We start from the raw sequence: 20,582 nt of genomic DNA on the forward strand, positions 1-20,582 counted from the left end.
TCGGCGATGGTTCCTCCTCATATTTGAAATGGGCGAGCGCGAAGTTGTGTGGTTGTCAAGACCTCACTACCAGAGTCTCAGAGACACGCAGCCGTAACGACACGAGGAACCCCCTATCTGACTTCCAAGGTTGGTGTCAGAGCAGTGCGCCACATACCACGCAGGGATTAACAGGAGCGAAGATCTAGATGCGTCTGTGAAGCTGCTGAGTGTGCTTGTGGCGCTGAAGATGAAGAGGCTAGAAGCTCCACAGCAGTTGCAATCTGTCATAATCCATCCAACAGTGGATGTGTCTAAAGCGAACCATAGGACATGAGTCTGAGTGCCGTTCTTCGTGCTAATCTCGAGTTCAACCTCCTTTCAGGATCTCTGAGTTTATGCTCAATCATCCGAAACAACAGGCAAACAGGCGAATGAGAAAGTCATCGTGAGACGCGATCAGATGATGCGGTCTAGAGATGAAAAGGCCGGTTTCTCCGGCAGAGCAGTGGATAAACTGGTGGGTCAAGTGTTGAAAAGAGTGATGAGGAGGATGAAGTAAACCAACAGCACGAAGGGAAGTCAGTCAGGCAAAATTATTTAATAAGCAGTATATGCTTGCCCGGTGTTCACAAAGTCATCTACCTTACACATCACGAGAGAAGATCTGAATCATGTTTTCAGTCACGAATATCTAACGTGTAGGAGTTTAATAGGCGATAAGGTTGAAAAAAGAGTCTGCTCCGAAGTACCAAAGTCTATGAAGTCCAGAACTCCAAAAAGCTCCAAAGTCCAGAAAGTCCTAGAGTTTACAAGGTCCCAGTCGTATGTGGCCCTTAGGATATGCATTCACGCTCCGCGATGTCCTTGCTCCGTCGCATCCTGCTTGAGGGGCCTCGCAGGTCATGCGCCTACAAAGAGCCGATGCATGAATCGGAAAGGATGCACCGAAGAACGCACGAAGGAGTGTTACGTACTGTAGGTGCCCCGGTCACCTTACACCTAGGTACAAACATACAGCACATACGCCATTCCAAACTTCATTACACAGGACAGACCACAGCGATCAAAATCTAGCCGCTCACGGCCCTCGCCAGTGCATCACAGCTCGACAAGAAGCCCCAACACTCTTCACAATTGTATTCGGTGGAAGATTGAGCGCCCTCGGGACTATTAGTGCCACACCCGTCCTTGAAAAGAATCGTATCAAATCCCTTGAGATTGGCGTCTTGGATAGTGGCAAGGACACATTGATCGGTATTGACGCCCCCAAACAGCAGCGTGTGGAATCCGTTGGCACGCAGGAAGTCGGTGCACGCCGTCATGGTATCACACATACCGGACAGGCGACTCTTGTGGAAGCGGACATCAGGACGCTTGTCTAACCGGATGCCATCCTGATATGCTGCCTCCAGTGGAGCGTGGAGAGCCGTGTTCCACTGTCCTTGCATCAGAAGTCTACCTCCAGGAACAATTTTTCCACTCAGCAGCTGGACCAGCCCTACATCGGAGCCAATGCCGTCGCAGAACAGCTCCATGTTGGAGGATGCCGAGCGTTTGTAGGTCTGGGACTCGGAGCCAAGCCGAGTCGTCAGCTCAATTTGCCGCTTCTCTGTCCCATCGAATTGGAAAATGCGCGCAGTTGTAGGGTCCATGGTGTCTAGGTCGGCTTCACTAAGACCCCAGGTCAGCCAGACCACTTGAATGTGAGCTTTGCGGGCGGCAGGTATGCCTGACTTGAGCAGGGCCTCTTCCGCAACGTGGCCGGCGCCAGTCCGACCCAACGACCTGGATAGGAAGAAATTTTGCGCATCGATGATGGCCATGGCATTTTGTTCGGGCGCAATCGTGATGGGTGAATTTGTTGTTTCCAAGCCTAATCGAGCGGTCGTTGGGGGTGCAAGCGGGTTTTTTTGAGCGTGTCAGGTCGAAGCCATGATGTCGATGCCACCACCACAAGTTTTCCGGAGAACCAATTTTCTTCCAACCGCCCAAGGCATCGGCGTGGTCATCGTGTGCTGTTGTGCGTGGCATTTGGAGGCTAGATCCTATCTCACACAAGGTTTGGGGAGGACGCGATGACGGTGTGGAAAGTTGGAGAGCTGTAGAGAGCCGCTGGTGGAGGCACGTGGATCAAAGCAGCCGACGTGGAAATGACCTGACCGTTGCAAATGCCTTTGCGTCCCAGCTTTCAGTGGAGTGATCAATTGAATATTTAGCATCAAGAAGTCTACGAGGTTGACTTTGGAGATTGCATATGTAGCATCCCATGTCCTGCGCTCAAACTAGCCTGCGCCTGACTGCAACTCTTTGACATTGCAAACATCCAAGACGCCAGTCACGTTGGCGCCGCAGAAGATGGCTCTTGTCGTAATCGACATGCAGAACGTATTCCTTTCCTCAGCACTGGGCCGCAAAAAGGGCCCAGGCCACGCGGTAGAACAAGCACTCTTATCGAAGTGCATACCTGCGGCCCGCAAAGCCGGCATCCGCATCCTCTGGCTTTCGTGGGGCATCTCAGACGAGGGTTTGCAAACGCTGCCTCCCATGTTTTACCGCAACTTTGGCTTCACATTCAACCCTACAGAAGATGGTCCTGAGTTTACCGCCGGCGGCTCGAAGCAACAATGGCGACATACAGACGATGGTATTGGCCTGTCATTGGGAAACGTGACGCTGGAGGATGGCAGGTCGGTGGATGCTGGTAGACTGCTCATGAAGAATCAGTGGAACACGGAGCTGCATGGTGGTCTTGCCGATGCGTACCGCGAGGGCTCTCGTTGTACGCCTGCGGATGTCAAATTCCACAAAGAGAGCCACTCTGGATTTTGGGGCGGCAATACCGAGTTTGCCCAGTATCTCCAAAGCGAAGGCATCAGGACGCTACTTTTCGCCGGTCTCAATACGGACCAGTGTGTGCTAGCAACACTGCAAGACGCCGCACCGCAAGGGTATGACACAATCATGCCCAAAGACGCCTGCGGCACTACAAGTCCAGAGTTCGCTCAGCAAATGGTCGAATTCAATGCTGAAAAGGCGTTTGGATTTCAGGCAGCTTGTGACGATCTGGTGCACGCAGCTGAGCACGTGGAGCATTCATATCCAGAGGGCCTTTAGAGATCAGAGCTATAGTTGAATGAGCGTCAAATGATTGGACGCGAGGATCCTCGCACTGGCCAATCATCCGAAATGCGACTGTATGCCTTCCTGACCTAATTTCTTCTGCTCGGGGTTTCGTCCCTCGCTTATCGCCATAGGATATAAACCAACCTGTCGTAAGCCATTTCCCCAGTGATGTCTGTTGCGTTGGTACTGTTATTGAAGATCTGCATTAGTCGCCATCGACCTGACAAACGATTCCAGGAGGACCACTCACTTCGAACCTTAATCGAAAGAAACCCCATATTACTGCTGTGTCAATCTGGAGGTCCAGGACGTCTACTGTGACAGGCTGTAAATTGTTCACTGCGCGCTTGATATAGACCCTCTTTCTTTCGAACCTGACATATAGCAGTCTAGGTAGGCTACTACCAATATTGACATTTTTTTGGTGAACGTATTAATTGGCTCATTATTTGATTAGAAGACAGCAGACGATTATTAGGCTAAATGAATTGTCTAAAGGTTATGTAGTACGTCCGCTGACTGGAAGGGTGTATCTCTGATTAGGGGCACCCGATATAGCGTCTATTATAGGAGAAGGCCCTCGTGGCTCGTCGCCCTTAGGATATCCATGCCCGGTCCGCGACATTTTCACTCCTCGTCGCCGCATCCTTCTTGAACTCCAGAAAGAAATGACAGAGATTGAAAGCGACTTTTGATTGGATGTCAGGAAAGTGGAAGTGGAGGTAAGGAAACGTAAATCTGTGCTTCAGACTGGGGAGTGAATTAAAATCATGGGCCTAAACGTGGAATGCAAACTTCAGGCCCGAACTTGAAATGTAAATGTACCACTCGTTGCAGAAGATCCGTGTCCACTCGCCTGGCACTGCTCGGAAGCTCCCCTAAGCTTTGACAGTTCCAGACGGGATCGAGAACTGGATAAGGTGGTAATGTAATCGGGCTAGCTTTTGAAATGGGCGGCCACCTACCAGCTGATCTCGACAGTGGTGTCAAGCAGCCGAGAGAGGCATCCAAGCAGTGAAGATATGTGGGCACGAAGTCATGGACTAGCGCTGTAATGCAAGCCGTGCTCCCAGATGCAGTGGTTGAAAGTAGTCGAATGATAGAGAAGGCTCCCGTGCAAGTAATGTTGAATTCCTGAGAATCATGTCGTTCGTGAACTCCAGCGTCCCTAGCTATCCGCTAACTTTGTGATGTGATGCCTTTCCCCGAAGACACCGAGGTGTCTTTGCTCAATGTCTAGAGCTTTCTGCCTCCTTGTCATCGCTTTCGATCTCGAAGATGACCGCTACCATACCAGTAGCATGCTTAGAGAACAATCCCAAAGTCTCAGCTCCGCTAAGGGGACCTAGTTTTAGCCTAGAGACGGCATGTTTCAGACCGGGTGATATCCCTTCGCGTCGAAGCACTAGATGGCGTTGCCCAGTGTTTGGCTGCGGCATTGCGATGCGGTTCTGGTATAGGTTCCGCAGATGCACGAAACAAAGGCGAGGCATCCGTTCCAGACCCTCAAGAATTGGAATCCAAGGGTCCCTTTGGTCGCGGAGAAAGACGTCATGTAGGCTGATGTCTTCTAGAGTTGCTCCTGCCTTTGAGAGAAAGCCACGAAGCTCCCCACTGCCACTGAAGATAGTTTGATTGATGCTCAAGTGCTTTAGAGAATGCCAATTGAAGGCGGATAAATCTAGATTAACATTCTTTTCATGGCCTAGATGTGAAAACCTGAGTTCTTCAAGTCGTTCTGATACAGACAACCCTCTGAGTAGGTCGGCTGTCCAATATTTGTCGGTCCCAAAAGTTTTTTCGCACTCCCCATGAACCACCAGACTGCGGAGGTGCCGCTCCGCTATTTTTCTCCAAGCTGTGGTGGCGCGACTGAATGGTTCAGTATTCCAATTGTCAATGGAGCGTCTGTAAGAGTAGAAATCGAACGGGCCCTCGTACGGGGACGAGAATGTGACTGTAACGTCAAATTGAATGGCCTGGCGGCCGCTCTTCTCGAATGCCTTCACGACCACTTCGTTCAAAGGGTACAGCGATAACCCTGATGGACGGTCCATTTCAAATTCCGTTCTATCCAAAGCTGCTTCAGCTCTAAGTTTTCTCTTGACGGGAGCAATAAGATGTGCCTTAGGGCGGTGATATTGGTCAAAGTCTTCCGATGCCCATTGTCGCCGCAGCAAGTTGATCTTCCTGATGGTCGGAAAGTTAGGATCACTGACCCCGTCCTCTGAGAAGAGGTGACATAGCTGTACGATCTTGAGATTTCCAAAGTTCTTGAAGGCCTTGACGAAAAGGCGGACATCGGAACCAGCTTCCCTCATAAGCTTTTGCTGATCAAGGAGATAGAAAAAGGCCCTGACTTCGTCGCTGATTACGAGGTCATCGTCGTGTATGTTGGAATCATCAGAATCATCAGAATCGAGGTCAGTGGATTCGATTTGCCAGTATAGGTGGCTGAAGTTCATAGGCTGGGAAACGATTGAGAGATATTGAACATAGCTGTTGAGATCTTGGGATATTGCGACGAGATTCTTCAGAGCCCGGAGTGAGACGATGGTACGAAGAGCCCGGAAGTAGGCAGTCCCGAAGTGATGCAGCGACTTGTCCCGCAGTTCTTTACAGGTCTGTCGAACAGCCTTCAAGCTCTCAAGGTCCAGGCATTCGCATACGCCTTGAATCAATTCGGTAGCCAAATCCAGGATATGTACTTTGCGAGTTGTGGTGGCTGGGTTCGAAGAAGGACCTTCTGGAAGTTCTTTGACGACGAGTGACATCGTGGTGAGTCCGTCCTAGGTTGATTGTTGTTGGCAAGTCCAGTGATGTGGAAGGAAAGTAGTAGGATTGCGGTGTGGGAATTGAAGATCCGACGAGTTGACACCTCACTGGGGAGAGACGCCACGAGAAGGTATGTAGCAAAGATCGAAGGATGAACTCTTCACTAAGAGACCTTTCCGAGCAAGCAACGTGCTGAAGGCATAGAGTAGAGGGTGAAGGAGGTCTAGGTAACCTCGTCACCAGACTTCTTGTTGAGGATTGACGCGTCCAGAAGGAGTTGAGCGGAACTAGTCAGACTAGAGCCGCTCGAAGAAGTAGATATAGTGAGGAGGTTCTCGCGCTAGCAGCTTGTATCATGTTGTAACATGATCAGAAGTGAGGACGCAAGCTCAGGCAACTGTTCCTTCGGGTGAAGGCTCGTGCGTATAGATAGTGCTAGACGACGCTGGCTGAGGGACATTAGTGAAAGCGTAAGCGGGCCGATGACGAAGAGTAGTATACGACACCGGCTGAGGTAAGTCTACGACCCAACGCCGTAGAAGCTGGGAATGCTCCCACCAGGGATAGAGAAAGCAATTTCTCAAAGATAATCTACCACTTAAATTTCCCAAGAAGCATAAAGGATGACTCCCTGGCTCAGATGGCCCAAACTTACCCATGCGCGGGAAAGTTAAAGACGCTGAGTTGGGGATCGACTCGCAGAGAGGACTCCTTTTTGCATTTCCTTTTTTGGAGGTTATTTAGCATTCACCATCCCCCGCACCACACAGGAAGCTTAGAGCAGGAGACGAGACGAAAGGAAAGGAACATGGAAGCAGACGTTTGAGATAGAGACGAGTGTGAGCGTACGCTACCTCGCATACTCACATGTTAATATACCATCCTTTACTTGCTTCGCTCTGGTCTTTCCGACTACCCTAATAGCCACCGGAAGACCCCAAGAAACTTGTGTATGACATACATGAATATACACTACCGTGGTATCTAAGTATCGTATCCGCCCCGCGAAATGCTCATATCTAAGCTCCATGTATGAGCCGCTTCGCGCCGCTGTGATAGCCAGAAAGTCCAATGCTCTATATCTCTGATGGAAATGTTCTACGCCAGACTTTAAAGAGACGGCTTCTTCGATAGGAAGGGGAACACATGCCCCAACCCACCCCCAGAATCCTCATCCACAGGCTTCATCACCTTCGCGGGATCGACCTCCTTATCCTGCGAAGGGTCAGGCTGAGAATCCGTTCGTCGATCCGCCGCCCCTTCATCAGTCGCATCCGCTGTCCCACCTGTCTCCATCATCTCCGCCTTCTTCCACACATGGCCTTCCAGCCACTTATTCTGCTCCCTCATCGCCGCCCTCTTGTCCGCATAATGGTCTTCCAGCCACGTCCGCTGCTCCCCCTCCAACCTCAACGTCTCCTCCACCTCCCTCCCCAGCTTCTCCACTTCCTCCTCGAGCACCTCCTCCGCCGTCCTATTCGCCCTCCTCTCCTCCTCCTCCTTCGTCCTCCGCGCCTCCTCCAGCCGCCACGCCGCCTTCTCCGGCGCCGTCCTTGCCCACAGCGCCTCCAGCTCCTCCAACCACCCCGCCGCCTCTGCCAACTTCCTTACGCCCGCATCACAATCCCCGAGCACCAGCACGTCGTCGGCTCGCGAGCCGATACCGCCGACCTGCTCCATGTTGATGAGCACGCGCGGCGTCTCCTCTCTACACAATGACGGTAGCCCGGCGAATGGTTGCACCGACAAACTCGTGCCCATGACAATACACAAATCCGCCTCTCTCGGCAGCTCCCTATTCTCAAAAAACTCCCTCGGCAACTGCTCCCCAAAGAACACAATCTCCGGCTTCACGAGCCCATTACACGCCGCATCCACGCACCGCGGCACCCGCTTCTCCCGAATCGCCTCGCGCATCCCCTCCTGCGGGTACGGCGTCTTGCACTCGATGCAGCTCTGCCGCGCGAAGCTGCCGTGCGCTTCGACGATTTTGTCGTCGGGGACGCCGGCCTCGCGCTCGAGGCAGTCGATGTTCTGCGTGAAGAGCTTGAGGAGGATGCGCTTGTCGTGCAGCAGGCGGACGAAGGAGTGCGTGATGGTGGGGCGGTAGTTGCCCGGGTAGAGCTCCTGCGCGAGGGTGTAGAAGGGGAGGGGGTTGGAGCGGAAGTAGGCGATGTCGAAGACGGCTTCAGCGTAGGGAAGGCGCAGGCGCGCGAGGTTGGCGTAGAGGCCGGTCGTGGGCGAGCGGAAGTCGGGGATGCCGGCCGAGGTGGAGATGCCGGCGCCTGTCTGGGGGAGGGGCGTTAGGGAGGGTTCATAATGTGATGCTGTTGCTGGAGCTTCGGGACTAGGAAATCTGAAGCATGGCATGAGGAACTTACCATCACGACAACCCGCCCTTTCTCCTCCTTCTTCTCTAGCGCCTTCAACATCCGCCCCACCGCCTCCACAGACCTGCTTTCCAGCGTTTGTGGCGGCGTGTTCTCGTCCACCAACGGCAGCGAGTTTTCCTGGCCCATCCTGCCTTTTCCTCTTCCCTTGCCCCTGCCTTTCTTGTCTTTCTTGCTGCTGTCCTTCTTACTACTGTAGCTGTAATCGCGGTCTTCCTTCCACGGCTTGCCCTTGTGGGCTTTGGAGTGGCTCTTGCGGGCTATGGTTGCGACGGCTGGCGTGAGTAGGATCAGAGGCGTACGGTGGTGCCGAGAGGGTTGGATAGTCTAGGGGTGGCTTTATTTGCGGAAGATAGATTTAGCCAAGATCGGGCGGGATACAGGAAGAATCTGGCGGATACAGGAAGAGTTGTTGCAGGAAGGAGTTGGAAAGTCAAGGGTGTGGGGTGAGGTCGAGGTCGTACCTTTGTAGTTTCAAGAACATTATTTCTAGGCAGCCCCGCGAAGCCCTGATCACGAGTCATGCATGCACGCGCACGTAACACAGAAACGGGCTTGGCGTATTTGTCGTATTCAAAATAGCGTGCAATCCTTCCATGGTGCTTTTCTTCTGCGCCGTCCACTTGCGTGTACAGTATTTCAACCAAACCTTAGGTAGGTCGAACATATACATAGTAAAGAAGAGTCTACAGATTTAACGGAACTACAATTCTGACACTCCTCACAGCCTCAGACGGAGTCAGATCAGATTGTCATGTGAGCAGCCTCGCGGATCGAAACCCAGCCAAGTTGAATGCTGATTATAATTGATGAATACTGATTACAATTGAATTGGATTGAAAGCATCTATATGTGCCAATGGCATTCACGCTATGTCTTCTCGAGCCTGCATCTAATTCCCCCCTCCCTCATTCCTTGAAAACATAAATACAATCTCGAGAGATGTCTTTCGCTCCGCATCCGGCCTGTAACTCCAGGTGCCTGAATGCACTACGATGCCCTCCGAATGCCCACGCTCACGTCTCGCTGACGCCCATGCTCGGTACGGATCTGCAGCTCCAAAACATTTGACAGAATGCGACTCGCAGAAAGGGGATATCGCGGAGAGTAATTGTTACATGTATTGACAGGAAGGGAAGGTGGTGGGCTGGAAAAGGTATGTGAGGGTGTGGAAATAGTGGCAGATGGAGTTTCGGGGCGGATCTGAGTGGTCCTGGGTCGGATGAAATGTCCTAATCGGTAGTACATCTCAGCCAATGTCTGAGGTGGTCTAGCAAGTCTACCGACTGTTCAGATTCGGCAACTCTCATTTCGTTGAAGCTCTTGAGAAGAAATCGAAGCACCACAGCCAGCGGCGAAAGAGTGGTAGTAGTTGGAGGTACGTGCAATCGAGTCGGGATATCTAGTATCTGCAAGAACACTCAAGTTAGCAAATCATCCTCACTCTTCTCATACACCAGGAAATAGTAGACTTACCCATACCCACTCCCCCTCCTCCCACTCCCCCGCCTCGGCGGTCTGATATCCTCCTCCTCAATAACCTCCACAATATCATCCCCCGGCACCCTACTCCTCTCCTCAACGATAATACTCCTCGGGCGCGGCCTCTCCCTCCTCTCCTCCACAATCACCCTCTCCCGCCTTGGACTCCGACTAACCTCCCGCACCTCGGTCCTCGTACTGCGCCGACTCCGCCGCGAATGCCCCGGGCTCCGCGACCGCCGCCGCCTAACCACCACCTCCTCGCCCCCCGCCACCGAGAACATGTTGCCGCCGAACAGCGAGTAGAAGAGCCAGATGAGGAACAGGAAGCCCGCGACGCTGCCGAGCACGATGCCGGCGGTGGTGCCGGGCGTCGGGCCGTTGAACTCGTAGTACGTCGGTATTATGCCCGTGGTGGCGCGGGACGCGGGGTGCGGCTTCGGCGCTGCGGCGAGCGAGGGGCGCGGTATCCGGCGCAGGAGCTGCGCGGCGGTGGTGGAGAGACGGGGGAGCAGGCGGCGGAGCGAGGACTCGGCGTGCGCCGCGGAGGCGCGGGCGACGATTGGGATGGCGGGCATGGCTGGTGCGAGCCTGGAGGCTGTTGCGATGTGGGTGTGAAGCGTGCGATGCGCTGGAGTGGTGGTTGCGCGAGGAGTGAGGAGGTGTGTATGCGCGTCGTTGGAAGTTGGCTGGGTGGTGTTGTTTGTGGCGGATGGGTGCGGGATGGTGCTGGGATGGCGTTGGTGGGGTGAGCTGTGATGCGGCGAAGAAGAGAGCAACGTGGAGCTCGAGGTGAGCTGGAAATGAGCGACGATAAGACAGCAGGCGCAATTGCAGCCTGCGAGAAGAGAGAGAGAAAGGTGGTGAAGAAGGTGGGAGACGAGAGCGACTCGGCACCGAGAGGCCAAGGTGCACGCAGCCTGACGCAATGCCAAAATGCGGGTGGCTGGCCAACCAGCCACAACACCAAACCGCCTGTCACCATGAGCCAAAATTCGTACCCACCATCCTTGCAGCCGAGGAGCCTTCGAGTCTTCATGTGAAACGTGTCGCATCCCGCAGGATTGGTGAACAGCTTTGGCGATGCATACCGACTGAACAGCTGGCGCATGCGCCGATGACGGCGGGCTCAAGATTCAATGCTTCACAGGCCACACAAGACGGGACAATTGATGGAGAAGACACGGCGCTTGCTCAGAACATCATGATTATAATAATTACAGGCAAGCAATACTCAATTCCGAGCCAATGCCATCCCAATCCCTATCCCTCATAACCTCGTTCGTGAACTCAATCGCTCGTACCTTTCCTATTCTTCATCTATTATACCATCAACACCATCGCAGCCACAATCGCAATCAGCAAACTGCCAATGGCACTGCTCCTGACATTCGTCTTACCCGCCGCCCCGTGAATCCCTATCGCCTCGTCCTGGTACCCGAACGTCAGGTTCTGCAGGATGCTCTGGTTGAGACAATTCCCGTTCGCAATATCCAGACCCATCAGGTCATCTGGCGTCTTGAAGAACATGTAGCTCTTGTTGTTCAGTCCCTGGAACCCGCTCGTGTCGTACGGGAACTTGTCGCCGGAATCGGTCGCTGAGGTGTTGCGGAGGAAAATGCACTGCACGTTGTTCGGGCGGTCATGCGCGAGCAGTGGGTAATCCTTCATGACGTCCGAGTTCGAGGTATCTGCCACAAGAACGAACTTGCGCTCCGGGTACGTGTCGAAGATCTTGTTGAGCAGGAATAAGCGAATGCTGAGCGTGGCATTGACATCAGAGAAGTTAAGAGGACGGGTGTCAAAAGAGCCGCCGGGATACGTCTTGTAGATGAAGTCCATGTAGTTACGCGTCACCTGCTCCGGGGTGGTGGTCAGGTAGTGGAAATGCGTGCTGTTGGGGAGAGAACGCGACCAGTTGGCGTAGATGTCGGGCATGTTCATCCATGGCACGAATGCACGAGCGAATGAGTTGAGAAGACCCTCTGTCGGCTCGTAGATTTTGGTGACGCGCAGGATGTCATCAATATCCGAGATGATGGTAATGCCGGTAGGCGGGACGAGGTAGGCGGTCGCGTTGCCATCGATGGATCCGTTCGTGTAGACATTCATGCGCTGGATGTTTTGGGTTTCGTTTCCGGCAAGCAGTCCAGCGCCAGAAACGTTTTTGATGGGGACAAAGGCATCGAAGTCACCTTCAACGGTGGTCTCGTACGGGAATGTGATGTTTTGTGTTCCTCCTCCGGGAGTAATGGCTCCTCCTCCGCCTGGTTGACCCGATGCGCCGTTTGATGGAGACGGCTCGAGGTGAAACGAGACATTCACGCCTCCTTGCTGAACGACGAAAATCTCCTTGGTCAAATTCCTGGCTTGGTTCTGCTGGTCTGTCGGTAAGCTCGAAAGTTCTACGCCGATGAGGAACTTGTTGGCCAGATCGTCCAATTTGGAGGAACTGATGTTTGGAGTCTTGTAGATGTTGCCATGGAAGCGAACGTTCCAGCCTTGGTCTGTCCAATTGGCATACGGAGGGATGAGAAGGGCTTGCGTAGGGGTCGCGGCTAGGTCGCTGTCGCTGATTCCTAGGGAACTCTTGACAGCGTCGCCGGTGGGGAAGTCTTGGAAGAAGTTGGGAACACCTGGACTTTGTTAGACCAGTGATTTTTAAAATACAACTAAACACTTCAACTGCATTTTCGTAAAGCTTGGGAGTAGTTCGCACGTCGCGCGGTAATGGCGCGTCTCGTAATACTCTCACACTCAACGACTTCGTCCACAGGTTTGACTCACCAGAAAGAACATAGCTTGGAATGTCACTTCCAAGCGCGCTCAAAATGCTCTTCCCATCACCCTCGATGTCACTCAAAATGTTTCTTCGATAATAACTCCGCGTGGAATCGAATTGAATCGCCGCAGGGGTAACAAGTGGAGCCGGTGCAACCATTGGCACTGGCACCACAACCGTAGGCGTAGCAGAGGGAACCGCGACAGCAGATGCGACGGCAGCATATGCCGCGGGCAGGAGAAGCCATCGTGGGCTTCGTTGGGAGACCATAGTGTGTAGGAATGGATGGCCTGTTGGGAGGAGAGGATCGGCCTTTGTCTACGCAGCAGAGGACTGGAGGTGCGGAAGTCGCGACAAAAGTGACAATCGAAGGGTGCAAGAGGAGAGAAACGGTAGAATGTATATCAATCAGGCGTGGTGGTGAGATTGCAGGAGAGGCGGCCCTAGTCGGCGAAGTAAACAAGGACGTGAAAATACACCGACGTCATACATCGTCTAGGCCAGGGCAAGATTTCTTATCCCTGCGCCACGCTTGTCTCGGCAAAGGCTTGTTTGCAACCTTCCGCCTTGGGCGGGACACAACCTTGATCCGCGCTCATCCCAACGGCTCTGAGAGTTCAATCAAGGCCTTACTTTTGAGATCACGATGGTACCACGGTCTGTCTGCCATTCTTCTTTTCTCGAATTTGAAATGTCTAGTGTGCGATTGGTTCGGCCAATCCTCGGCGCTGGAAGCTAATCGAAACATCAGCCTCGTCTCCTCTCGTCTTTTCTTCCATCAAACTTCTATCATCCGTCGTCCACGGAGAAGCTCTTGTGGCTTTCGGTGATTCCACAGAACTTTATTACCTCTGAGCACGTCACAGGCTGAGCTGTTTTCTGATTGCCCTCATAGCCCGTCTCATTTCGTTTCTGTTCGTTCAGCTCAATTCATCATCTTCACTAGCCGCTCAGTGCAGAATGAAGCTATGCCAGGTAGTATCCTGACGAGGTTTCTTCCTACACGACTCCTCTGAAATCGCACAATAACTTCTGGCGTGAAGCCTCAGGCAAGATATCCAGTGAACTGGAAGACAGTGTGCCAAGGCTGACGAATTACATACTAGCAGCCCGACGGAACGACCGCCGCCGCCATTGAAGACGTGACAGACCTGTGTGGCTTTGAGAGATTCCCTTCGCTTTTGGTTTGCCATGACCGCTGGAACAGCTTTTTTAACACCAGCGACTTCCTTCGTGTATGTACTGCCAAGGAAGAAGAGATAGACTTCGACCGCGATATCGTTCATTGCCAGAAGACAGTGCGTCACATTAATAAGTCAGCATCTGAGGGATGCAATTGGTGTAAATGCATTCAAAGAGCATTCATGTTACACAACGCCACAAACGAAGGCTTCTTAGACCCAGACGAAGGCTGTACTATTAGCCTGAGTCGAGACTATTTGTACGAACCCACGCCAACAGGCCACAATAGCTATCTACTTTCTCTACGTCACAGAAACCTTGCGTCGGACTCGACCAATTGTCATCTGTTTGCTTTCACCAACCATAATAACATCGCAGCGTCGCTTGTCACGGCACAACCTCGTCAGACCATTTTAGACACGCCCGCTGCTGTGCAAGAGATGAGAACCTGGCTCGCAGATTGTCGTCTTCACGACTGCTGTCCCTTGAAAAACGATGTGGTTCTACCGACGCGGGTAATAGAGGTTTCACCAGCTGCTTCCCCGGATAACCCGCGAATACTGGTCGCGAATGGTAGCCAAGGTCAATATGCGGCTCTTTCATACTGCTGGGGAGAAAGGCCATACGGACATCTCCAAAACTCGAACTTAGAAGAGTACACCCGTCGTCTGGATCTTTTGGCTCTGCCCCAGACACTTCGAGAAGCGATCAAGGTCGCAAAGGACCTCGGAATTCTCTACCTGTGGATCGATGCACTATGTATCCTCCAAGACTCGGATGCCGACAAGCAACACGAATTAGCTACCATGCAACGGGTTTACAGAAATGCTCTCATTACTATAGTCGTTGCTAGCTCTGACGATGTGACGAATGGTTTCCTTCAACCACGCCCTCAACTGTACACCGCTTATACTTATACCATCCCGTTTAGGGTAGGAACAAATCTGTTCGGAACCGTTTCATTCTCAACCATGAAGGAGATAGCCCATGAAGAGTCCCTCGAGCCCATAAATAGTCAGTGATCAGTTGTGCAAGCCAAAATGCGCAGAACTTGCTGATTTGCTCTGTTGGCATATGTAGGACGTTGTTGGACCTTACAGGAGCAAATCTTATCAACTCGATCCCTCTACTTTGCCTCACACACTCTCCAGTGGCGATGCTCACAAGGAGAGCGGAATTTGAGCGACTCATTGCACGTCACCAGATGGCGAAATTCTATCCAAGATATGAAGTATGGAGTATCATACCTATACCAGAGCAACTTCGAGTGCTGGGCAAAAACTGTCGCCGACTACTCCCATCGTTCCATGGTTCTTTCGAGCGACAAATTAAACGCGATCGCTGCAATTGCGCAAGACTTTGCACCAATGCTAGGTCCGCACTATTACGCTGGGATTTGGGAAAAATCACTCCTCTCGCAGCTTCTATGGTTCTGCGATGGCAATGCTCCACGAGCGTCGCCGTACCGCGCTCCATCGTGGTCCTGGGCTTCGCGCGACGATGGAGTGTACATGATTACAGCATTGGAACTGGCTGAACACGATACTGAAATATGTAGCATTGTTCGAGTCTCGACCCAACTAAAAGAGAATAAATTGCCCTTTGGTGAAGTTATCTCGGCTTCAATTGAGTTGAGAGGTGGTTTGCGACGAGCGCGTCTAGACGGGACTCCGCACGAGTTCATCCCCGAAAAAAAGAAACCGAGACTAGTATGGGTAGATAAAGGCGAGGGAGTATTTGAGGGTCAAGGAACCTTCTTGACGACACACGGCATCCATCTCGACAATTTCGGCCTTGAGCTTCCTATAGAAGTTTTGGGTATGCCACTCGTTGCGAACCGCGATGGAATTGGGAGCGGACTGTTGCTTGTACCGACAGCTGAATATTCATATGAAAGAGTTGGAACCTTTTACCAGACAAAGTTGGCATCACTCCATCAGGTGCATGAAGTAGAGATTACGATCGTATAGGACTGTGGTCGAAGCGCTATGAACTTGGTGCTCAGGCGGGGACGCAAGAGCTTTCCTGAGAACGTTTGTCTCTGACAGCCTCTTATTTACAACTCTCTGGATTTAATATGCCCTTTGTTGAAGTTATCCGGTTACAACCCTGTAAACCGTTCCATACAATCGTCGACGCTTAGGTCACGTCCAGGTCACGTCCAGGTAACCCAAAACGTCTTTGACATCCCCTGAAGATGTCCATTTAATAGCTCCAGCCTGGCAAATATCCCAAGTTTTTGTTGCGCAAGATCCGTATCTTCTAAAATAAAGCACAAGCTGGGGAAGTCCGCAATCGTGTGCCAAGTCCACCGCTGTCCCCAACGGACCAGCGTCCCTAATGCCGAATACGTACTAGAGAGGTTCACTTCTTAATGAGCGAAAACAGGAGCAGAGTCACTTCGTGATGCAAATCTAGTGTGTTGGTCTCGGAGCGCGGTTTGGGAGACTGGGAAAGTTGCTGCAGCGCGTTGCTCGCTTTCAATTTGTTCTTGGTCAACTGCTAAGATAGCTAACAGTACCCTGCCCCCCATAAGTTTCAGCAGCAATAAGGAGTGACTGCTACGTTCCCCGCACAAGACCGAAATAGCCCCAGGATTGCTTCACCTTCAGATCATCAACCCTTCCATTCCACTTGTTCTCTCCCATAACCCAATTCGTGCTCTAGTTGCTTTTCTCCGTGACGCAGCAAGTATAGCAGGATCCGAACTGTCGCGACTCCTGTTGTTTTTAGTTGCGTTAGAATCTATGAAGCGAGTAAAGGGATATATCGAAGACTTACCCATCCATCGGGGCAGGGGAGGCTCCGGTCGCCGCATATCCTCCAACAGACATCAGATGGTTTGAAAGAAAGGTCGTGAGGCTTGGGCGTCTTGGATTGCTCGGCAGGGTCGCGAGAAAGGGTGGTACCCTCGATCATAATGACGACACGCTCGTCAGGAGTCGGGGCCGCAGCGATGAGAGCGGGCACGAAGAGGAGCGTGGCGAGTGCGAAACGCATTTTCAAGTGTAGTAAGGCTGAGGAGTCGTTTCGATGGGTTCAAATGAGTTATGACTGAAGATGTGAAGGACGTATAGGAGACATGCTGCGCTTTATATTGACGAAGGCTTTGCGAATACTAGTGTGTACACTAACAGACTGCTTGCGACTGAGAAAACTTTAAAGGATACTGATGAAGTCATACATTATATTAAACTTTGCAGTACGACAACGGAGCGAGTGGACGTACTCGGATCTCATGAATATTGACTGGGAAAGCGTAAGAGCATTCGGCCGCGTCATGGTGCCACAGGAACATGCCTTGTCTATGCAGCAAGTGTCTAACCAGAAGAAATGCATACTGTCCTTTGCAGCTTGGTTTCTGCAGGCAGCAGAAGTGGTCTTGTTATAGTTCTAATGTCTCCAATCCCCGCTCGCCCAAGCGCCGAAGCACAGCGAGTGTCCGGTAAACCTTCACAAGCGACAAAGTATCGCCCATGCTCTCCGTGAACTGCAGAATTCCCTGGCGGAGTCAGTGTCGAAGAGTGATGAGCAGGTGTGTGTAAGCCCTTTTCGACCGCAAAATAGAGATGCTAATAGCGGTTCAGCACAGTGATAATCGGTAACGTGATGACACGGTGGCCCTCGTTCTCGCTAAGCTGGCAAACCCGCTCATGCTACGCACTCAGCTAGATGCTATTATGCACCCGAGCCCCTTCTTCAGACCTACTGGCCTTAAACCCCACGGATACCATGGTGGGGTGCCGGCAGAGCGGGGCGTAGAGCGATTGGTTGACAGCCATTCCGAAAGAGACTCATTGGAGACGGATTGCAGGGTGAGGTTGACGGCGAAATCGGCGAGTGGGGATTCGGGGTACCAGCCGCTAGTGTGGGGTAGACGCTCTTTGGTGGGAGGGTGTGTGATCTGGAGGTCAGCAATTGGAGTCCTGGGTGGGAAGAGTACGTACATCTGCTAGGGCTCGATGTGAGACTGGTGACGGAAAGCTAGATGCAAGAGTGGCCACAGTACCGAGCAATACCACTGGGGCTTATGGTTCCCGGTGGTGGACAGCGAAACAGCCGCAGCTTGCACCCTCTTCACCGCATCAGGTTCGATCATGAGGTCGAGGTGGTAGCAACCAGCAGCGTATCAGACGGGCGGGCTAGTCGGCGAGCCACTCACGGATGACGGGATGACGGCCGAGTTCAACGTCGGGGGAGGAGCTTTTGAACACCATAGGCTGCTGGTGTCGCAGCCAGACAAGACGGTGGGCGTGCGGAGCGAGAATGGAGAGTGGAGGAATGGGTGAGGGCTCGATTGTAGATGCCGACGTACTGCTAAACCCGTTCCGCATATGCACTACCCTCAATCTGCCGCTATTAGCAAGGGAAACAGATTCTCTGGTGGTTTTACTACTGATATATCGACATCTCGCTCCGTATTCTGTTCAAAACGAGCGATTAGGCAGGATTGTACGCGACTCCCGCATTCTAGAATCCTCAGGGAGCTGATAGGAACAGGTATTTTGTTTGCAATGTCAGTAACTAGGTGTATGCGGGATACGTTGTAGACACGTAGATAGTTGTTAGATCGGAACTGAAGGAAGCAATACACTAAAGCAACAAGAGAATTTCGGTTAGCACTTCAAGAAACGCGTAATTAGGCAGTGGAATATCTTCAATTCATATGTACACAACGGTGCTTCGTGGATTTTGAGCGACTTCCTTTTGATCTTCTTGCGTAGAATACCTACTCGGGTGAAGCCTTCCCTCACCGCGCTAACCCCATTTTGGGACACCGTTGAGCGGCAGTCAGATGAAAGAAGACAAGTTGTGGAGCCAAAAGCTGTTTTATTGATGATGGTGAGGAAGCCAGCTATTGAGCGGATGGAGGAAACGTATACACAAGATGCTGAGCAAGCCTACCAGATATGAAGGGGATGACACCGTGTTGTCGATCTTTGGCACCTCAACGCAGTTCCCCCATCGTTTTGCAATCATGGTAGCAACATGCTAGCATCATGTTAACATTCTTCTGGCCTTACGACATGACGTCCAGGTGATTACGTCGTCAATATCTTGACTATTTGACTTTCGAGCCCTGCCAGGGCGCCAAGGTCCACTCTCCATCCTATCAGCCACAACGTACACTGCCACAGCTGAACTCCCTTCTCAGGCCAGTCAAACAGCTCAGTATTCTCTTGCCGATACCATCACCTGGGAATTTCTCTATTTCGTTAGTTGTTCATTCTTGCATCGGATGAGACTTCTTCCATTCATTTTCTTAGTTGGCATTTCGGCCAATGGCAACACAGCATCATCAAATTTAGCAAGAGCCGACTAGGTGACAGAGGTCCAGTTATACCGCCTACGTCGTACTCCGCCTCACGATATCAAAATCCCAACTTACATCACGTGATGTCCAACATCCCTCTTGGCCTTTCAACCTTGGAGCTGATGTCCTATCTTCATGGTTAAAACTAGCAGAGTTTCCCACAAAGAATGGGGTTGAAGATTTAGAGTTGCGATGCACCATGTTCGGCCTCCAAGTATGCCTCGGTGCACTGCCACCGTCCAATAAGGGAGCATGCTCCCTCAGCCTCCAACCTCTTTTCAGCCTTGTCGCGTATTCCCGTTTTTGCATATTAGCTGCCACGACCCCACCGATCACTAGATGTCTTCGACGGCTACAAAACCTCCCAAACTCTCAACTCGCATCTTCGACTTCCCTCGGACCTCAGATCTCCCAATCTAATGACCTTGACCGCTGCGGGTCATGTCATAGGAGCATTTAGAGTTCTCAGAGAATGCAAAAGAAGCCCATAGTCTCGTAAGGATGAATACTCCGTTTTTCTGTTCTTTAGGTAAAGAAAGCAAGCAGGAACTCCATTTTTCATGTCGACAGAAATTCGATCTGAAGAAGTCGGGCACTTCTTTAATGCTCCTACCAGAGGCAGCGACGTCTTCTATGGCCGAGAAGACCTCCTTCTCGAAATAAAGCAGTCGCTGCACCCAAAGCCATCCCAACCGAAACCATCCAACCAGTCTCTTCCGAATACCGTGTGGCTGTCAGGCCTTGGAGGTGTCGGAAAAACAGAGATCGCTCGTGAATATGCGTTTCGCTGGTCTTCAGATTACAAGGTCGTCCTCTGGATCAACGCAAAAAGCGAATCTACAATCTTGAGGAGCTTTGCCGTCATCGCCGTTCTGCTAGGCATTCTGCAGCCGAACGTTGAGCTGAATCCACGACATGGTTTGCGTTTGACGCAGAACTGGCTGGCAGGCTTAGCTGGAAGAAATCCCGATGGTCATGACTCTTGGTTGATGATCTTTGACAATACTGACGATCCAATTTTGCTGGATGATTTCATTCCTCGACACAGTCCTAACGGTGCAGTACTCATCACAAGCCGGCGACCATCACCAGGTGCCTCCGAGGCCACTGCTCTAGAAGTCCTACCACTGTCCAACGAAGATGGACTGCAACTCTTACTTGATTTGTCACACCTCCACGATAACGCTGAGGTTGAGGGTGACAACATGGCAGCTGGCGTAGGAAGGGCAAAGGATCAGTGAGGAAAGCATGAGTTGTATTGAGGTGCTGACGAGTGGCTATATAGTGAATAGAACAGGGGTCGCAGGTGGCACCGGTTGCAACGGCAGCAACGGTGGCAACTGTGGCAATAGTGGCAAACAACAGGTGAACCTTGTCCAGCTGAGACGCGTATACAGATGTGCGTAGGAGCATTCTAACTGGCTGCCACAACAGGAGGGCCGTAGAGCCGCTCGACGGTCTACCTCTTGCGCTAGTCTTGGCGGCACATTGCATCAAGGCAAAAGATCTTTCGGCTTCAGAATACGTTGAATTCCTTTATCAGGCCCTCAAG

The 20,582-nt window shown here is 52.0% G+C and overlaps 9 protein-coding genes across 9 annotated transcripts; 3 read left to right on the top strand and 6 right to left on the bottom strand.

Annotated features, from left to right (window-relative positions):
- Window positions 1-720: 720 nt before the first annotated feature.
- Window positions 721-2,013, bottom strand: BDZ99DRAFT_512629 (Isochorismatase hydrolase; the record flags this gene model as incomplete). Its single annotated transcript, XM_033724645.1, has 2 exons — window positions 721-1,855; window positions 1,968-2,013. The coding sequence occupies 2 exons, from the start codon at window positions 2,011-2,013 to the stop codon at window positions 1,053-1,055; spliced, it is 849 nt and encodes a 282-aa protein (XP_033569108.1). The 3' UTR covers window positions 721-1,052.
- A 276-nt stretch (window positions 2,014-2,289) lies between these two features.
- BDZ99DRAFT_402096 (Isochorismatase hydrolase) lies at window positions 2,290-3,096 on the top strand (the record flags this gene model as incomplete). Its single annotated transcript, XM_033716271.1, has 1 exon — window positions 2,290-3,096. A coding segment is annotated over one exon (807 nt), but the record flags the coding sequence as incomplete, so codon positions are not given.
- Window positions 3,097-4,334: 1,238 nt separating this feature from the next.
- On the bottom strand, window positions 4,335-5,879 carry BDZ99DRAFT_527809 (uncharacterized protein; the record flags this gene model as incomplete). Its single annotated transcript, XM_033726291.1, has 1 exon — window positions 4,335-5,879. The coding sequence occupies one exon, from the start codon at window positions 5,877-5,879 to the stop codon at window positions 4,335-4,337; it is 1,545 nt and encodes a 514-aa protein (XP_033569110.1).
- A 1,543-nt stretch (window positions 5,880-7,422) lies between these two features.
- BDZ99DRAFT_368831 (NAD-dependent deacetylase sirtuin-2) lies at window positions 7,423-8,399 on the bottom strand (the record flags this gene model as incomplete). Its single annotated transcript, XM_033714783.1, has 2 exons — window positions 7,423-8,169; window positions 8,262-8,399. Coding segments are annotated over 2 exons (885 nt in total), but the record flags the coding sequence as incomplete, so codon positions are not given.
- Window positions 8,400-9,417: 1,018 nt separating this feature from the next.
- BDZ99DRAFT_469185 (uncharacterized protein) lies at window positions 9,418-10,594 on the bottom strand. The gene is made up of 3 exons (XM_033721436.1): window positions 9,747-10,594; window positions 9,558-9,679; window positions 9,418-9,502 (listed from the first exon to the last, which is right to left on the bottom strand). The coding sequence occupies exons 1-2, from the start codon at window positions 10,328-10,330 to the stop codon at window positions 9,673-9,675; spliced, it is 591 nt and encodes a 196-aa protein (XP_033569112.1). The 5' UTR covers window positions 10,331-10,594; the 3' UTR covers window positions 9,418-9,502; window positions 9,558-9,672.
- Window positions 10,595-10,924: 330 nt separating this feature from the next.
- Window positions 10,925-12,948, bottom strand: BDZ99DRAFT_429035 (uncharacterized protein). The gene is made up of 2 exons (XM_033717208.1): window positions 12,540-12,948; window positions 10,925-12,388 (listed from the first exon to the last, which is right to left on the bottom strand). The coding sequence occupies exons 1-2, from the start codon at window positions 12,802-12,804 to the stop codon at window positions 11,076-11,078; spliced, it is 1,578 nt and encodes a 525-aa protein (XP_033569113.1). The 5' UTR covers window positions 12,805-12,948; the 3' UTR covers window positions 10,925-11,075.
- Window positions 12,949-13,706: 758 nt separating this feature from the next.
- On the top strand, window positions 13,707-15,686 carry BDZ99DRAFT_402020 (HET-domain-containing protein; the record flags this gene model as incomplete). The annotated part of the gene is made up of 2 exons (XM_033716266.1): window positions 13,707-14,730; window positions 14,797-15,686. Coding segments are annotated over 2 exons (1,914 nt in total), but the record flags the coding sequence as incomplete, so codon positions are not given.
- A 693-nt stretch (window positions 15,687-16,379) lies between these two features.
- Window positions 16,380-16,798, bottom strand: BDZ99DRAFT_577116 (uncharacterized protein; the record flags this gene model as incomplete). The annotated part of the gene is made up of 2 exons (XM_033728655.1): window positions 16,498-16,798; window positions 16,380-16,436 (listed from the first exon to the last, which is right to left on the bottom strand). The coding sequence occupies exons 1-2, from the start codon at window positions 16,714-16,716 to the stop codon at window positions 16,380-16,382; spliced, it is 276 nt and encodes a 91-aa protein (XP_033569115.1). The 5' UTR covers window positions 16,717-16,798.
- A 2,333-nt stretch (window positions 16,799-19,131) lies between these two features.
- BDZ99DRAFT_210624 (uncharacterized protein) lies at window positions 19,132-20,329 on the top strand. The gene has a single exon (XM_033713332.1). The coding sequence runs from the start codon at window positions 19,591-19,593 to the stop codon at window positions 20,269-20,271; it is 681 nt and encodes a 226-aa protein (XP_033569116.1). The 5' UTR covers window positions 19,132-19,590; the 3' UTR covers window positions 20,272-20,329.
- Window positions 20,330-20,582: the final 253 nt, after the last annotated feature.

The sequence above is a fragment of the Mytilinidion resinicola genome (assembly GCF_010093595.1).
Source record: "Mytilinidion resinicola strain CBS 304.34 unplaced genomic scaffold BDZ99scaffold_34, whole genome shotgun sequence".
Classification (NCBI taxonomy): domain Eukaryota; kingdom Fungi; phylum Ascomycota; class Dothideomycetes; order Mytilinidiales; family Mytilinidiaceae; genus Mytilinidion; species Mytilinidion resinicola.

Excerpts from the sequence above, each read along its gene's own strand:
- BDZ99DRAFT_469185 (XM_033721436.1), bottom strand. The coding sequence starts at position 10,330 with ATGCCCGCCATCCCAATCGTCGCCCGCGCCTCCGCGGCGCACGCCGAG.
- BDZ99DRAFT_429035 (XM_033717208.1), bottom strand. The coding sequence starts at position 12,804 with ATGGTCTCCCAACGAAGCCCACGATGGCTTCTCCTGCCCGCGGCATAT. Across the intron at positions 12,389-12,539 it reads TCCAAGCTATGTTCTTTCTG|GTGTTCCCAACTTCTTCCAA; the intron begins GTGAGTCAAACC and ends AACAAAGTCCAG.
- BDZ99DRAFT_210624 (XM_033713332.1), top strand. The coding sequence starts at position 19,591 with ATGTCGACAGAAATTCGATCTGAAGAAGTCGGGCACTTCTTTAATGCT.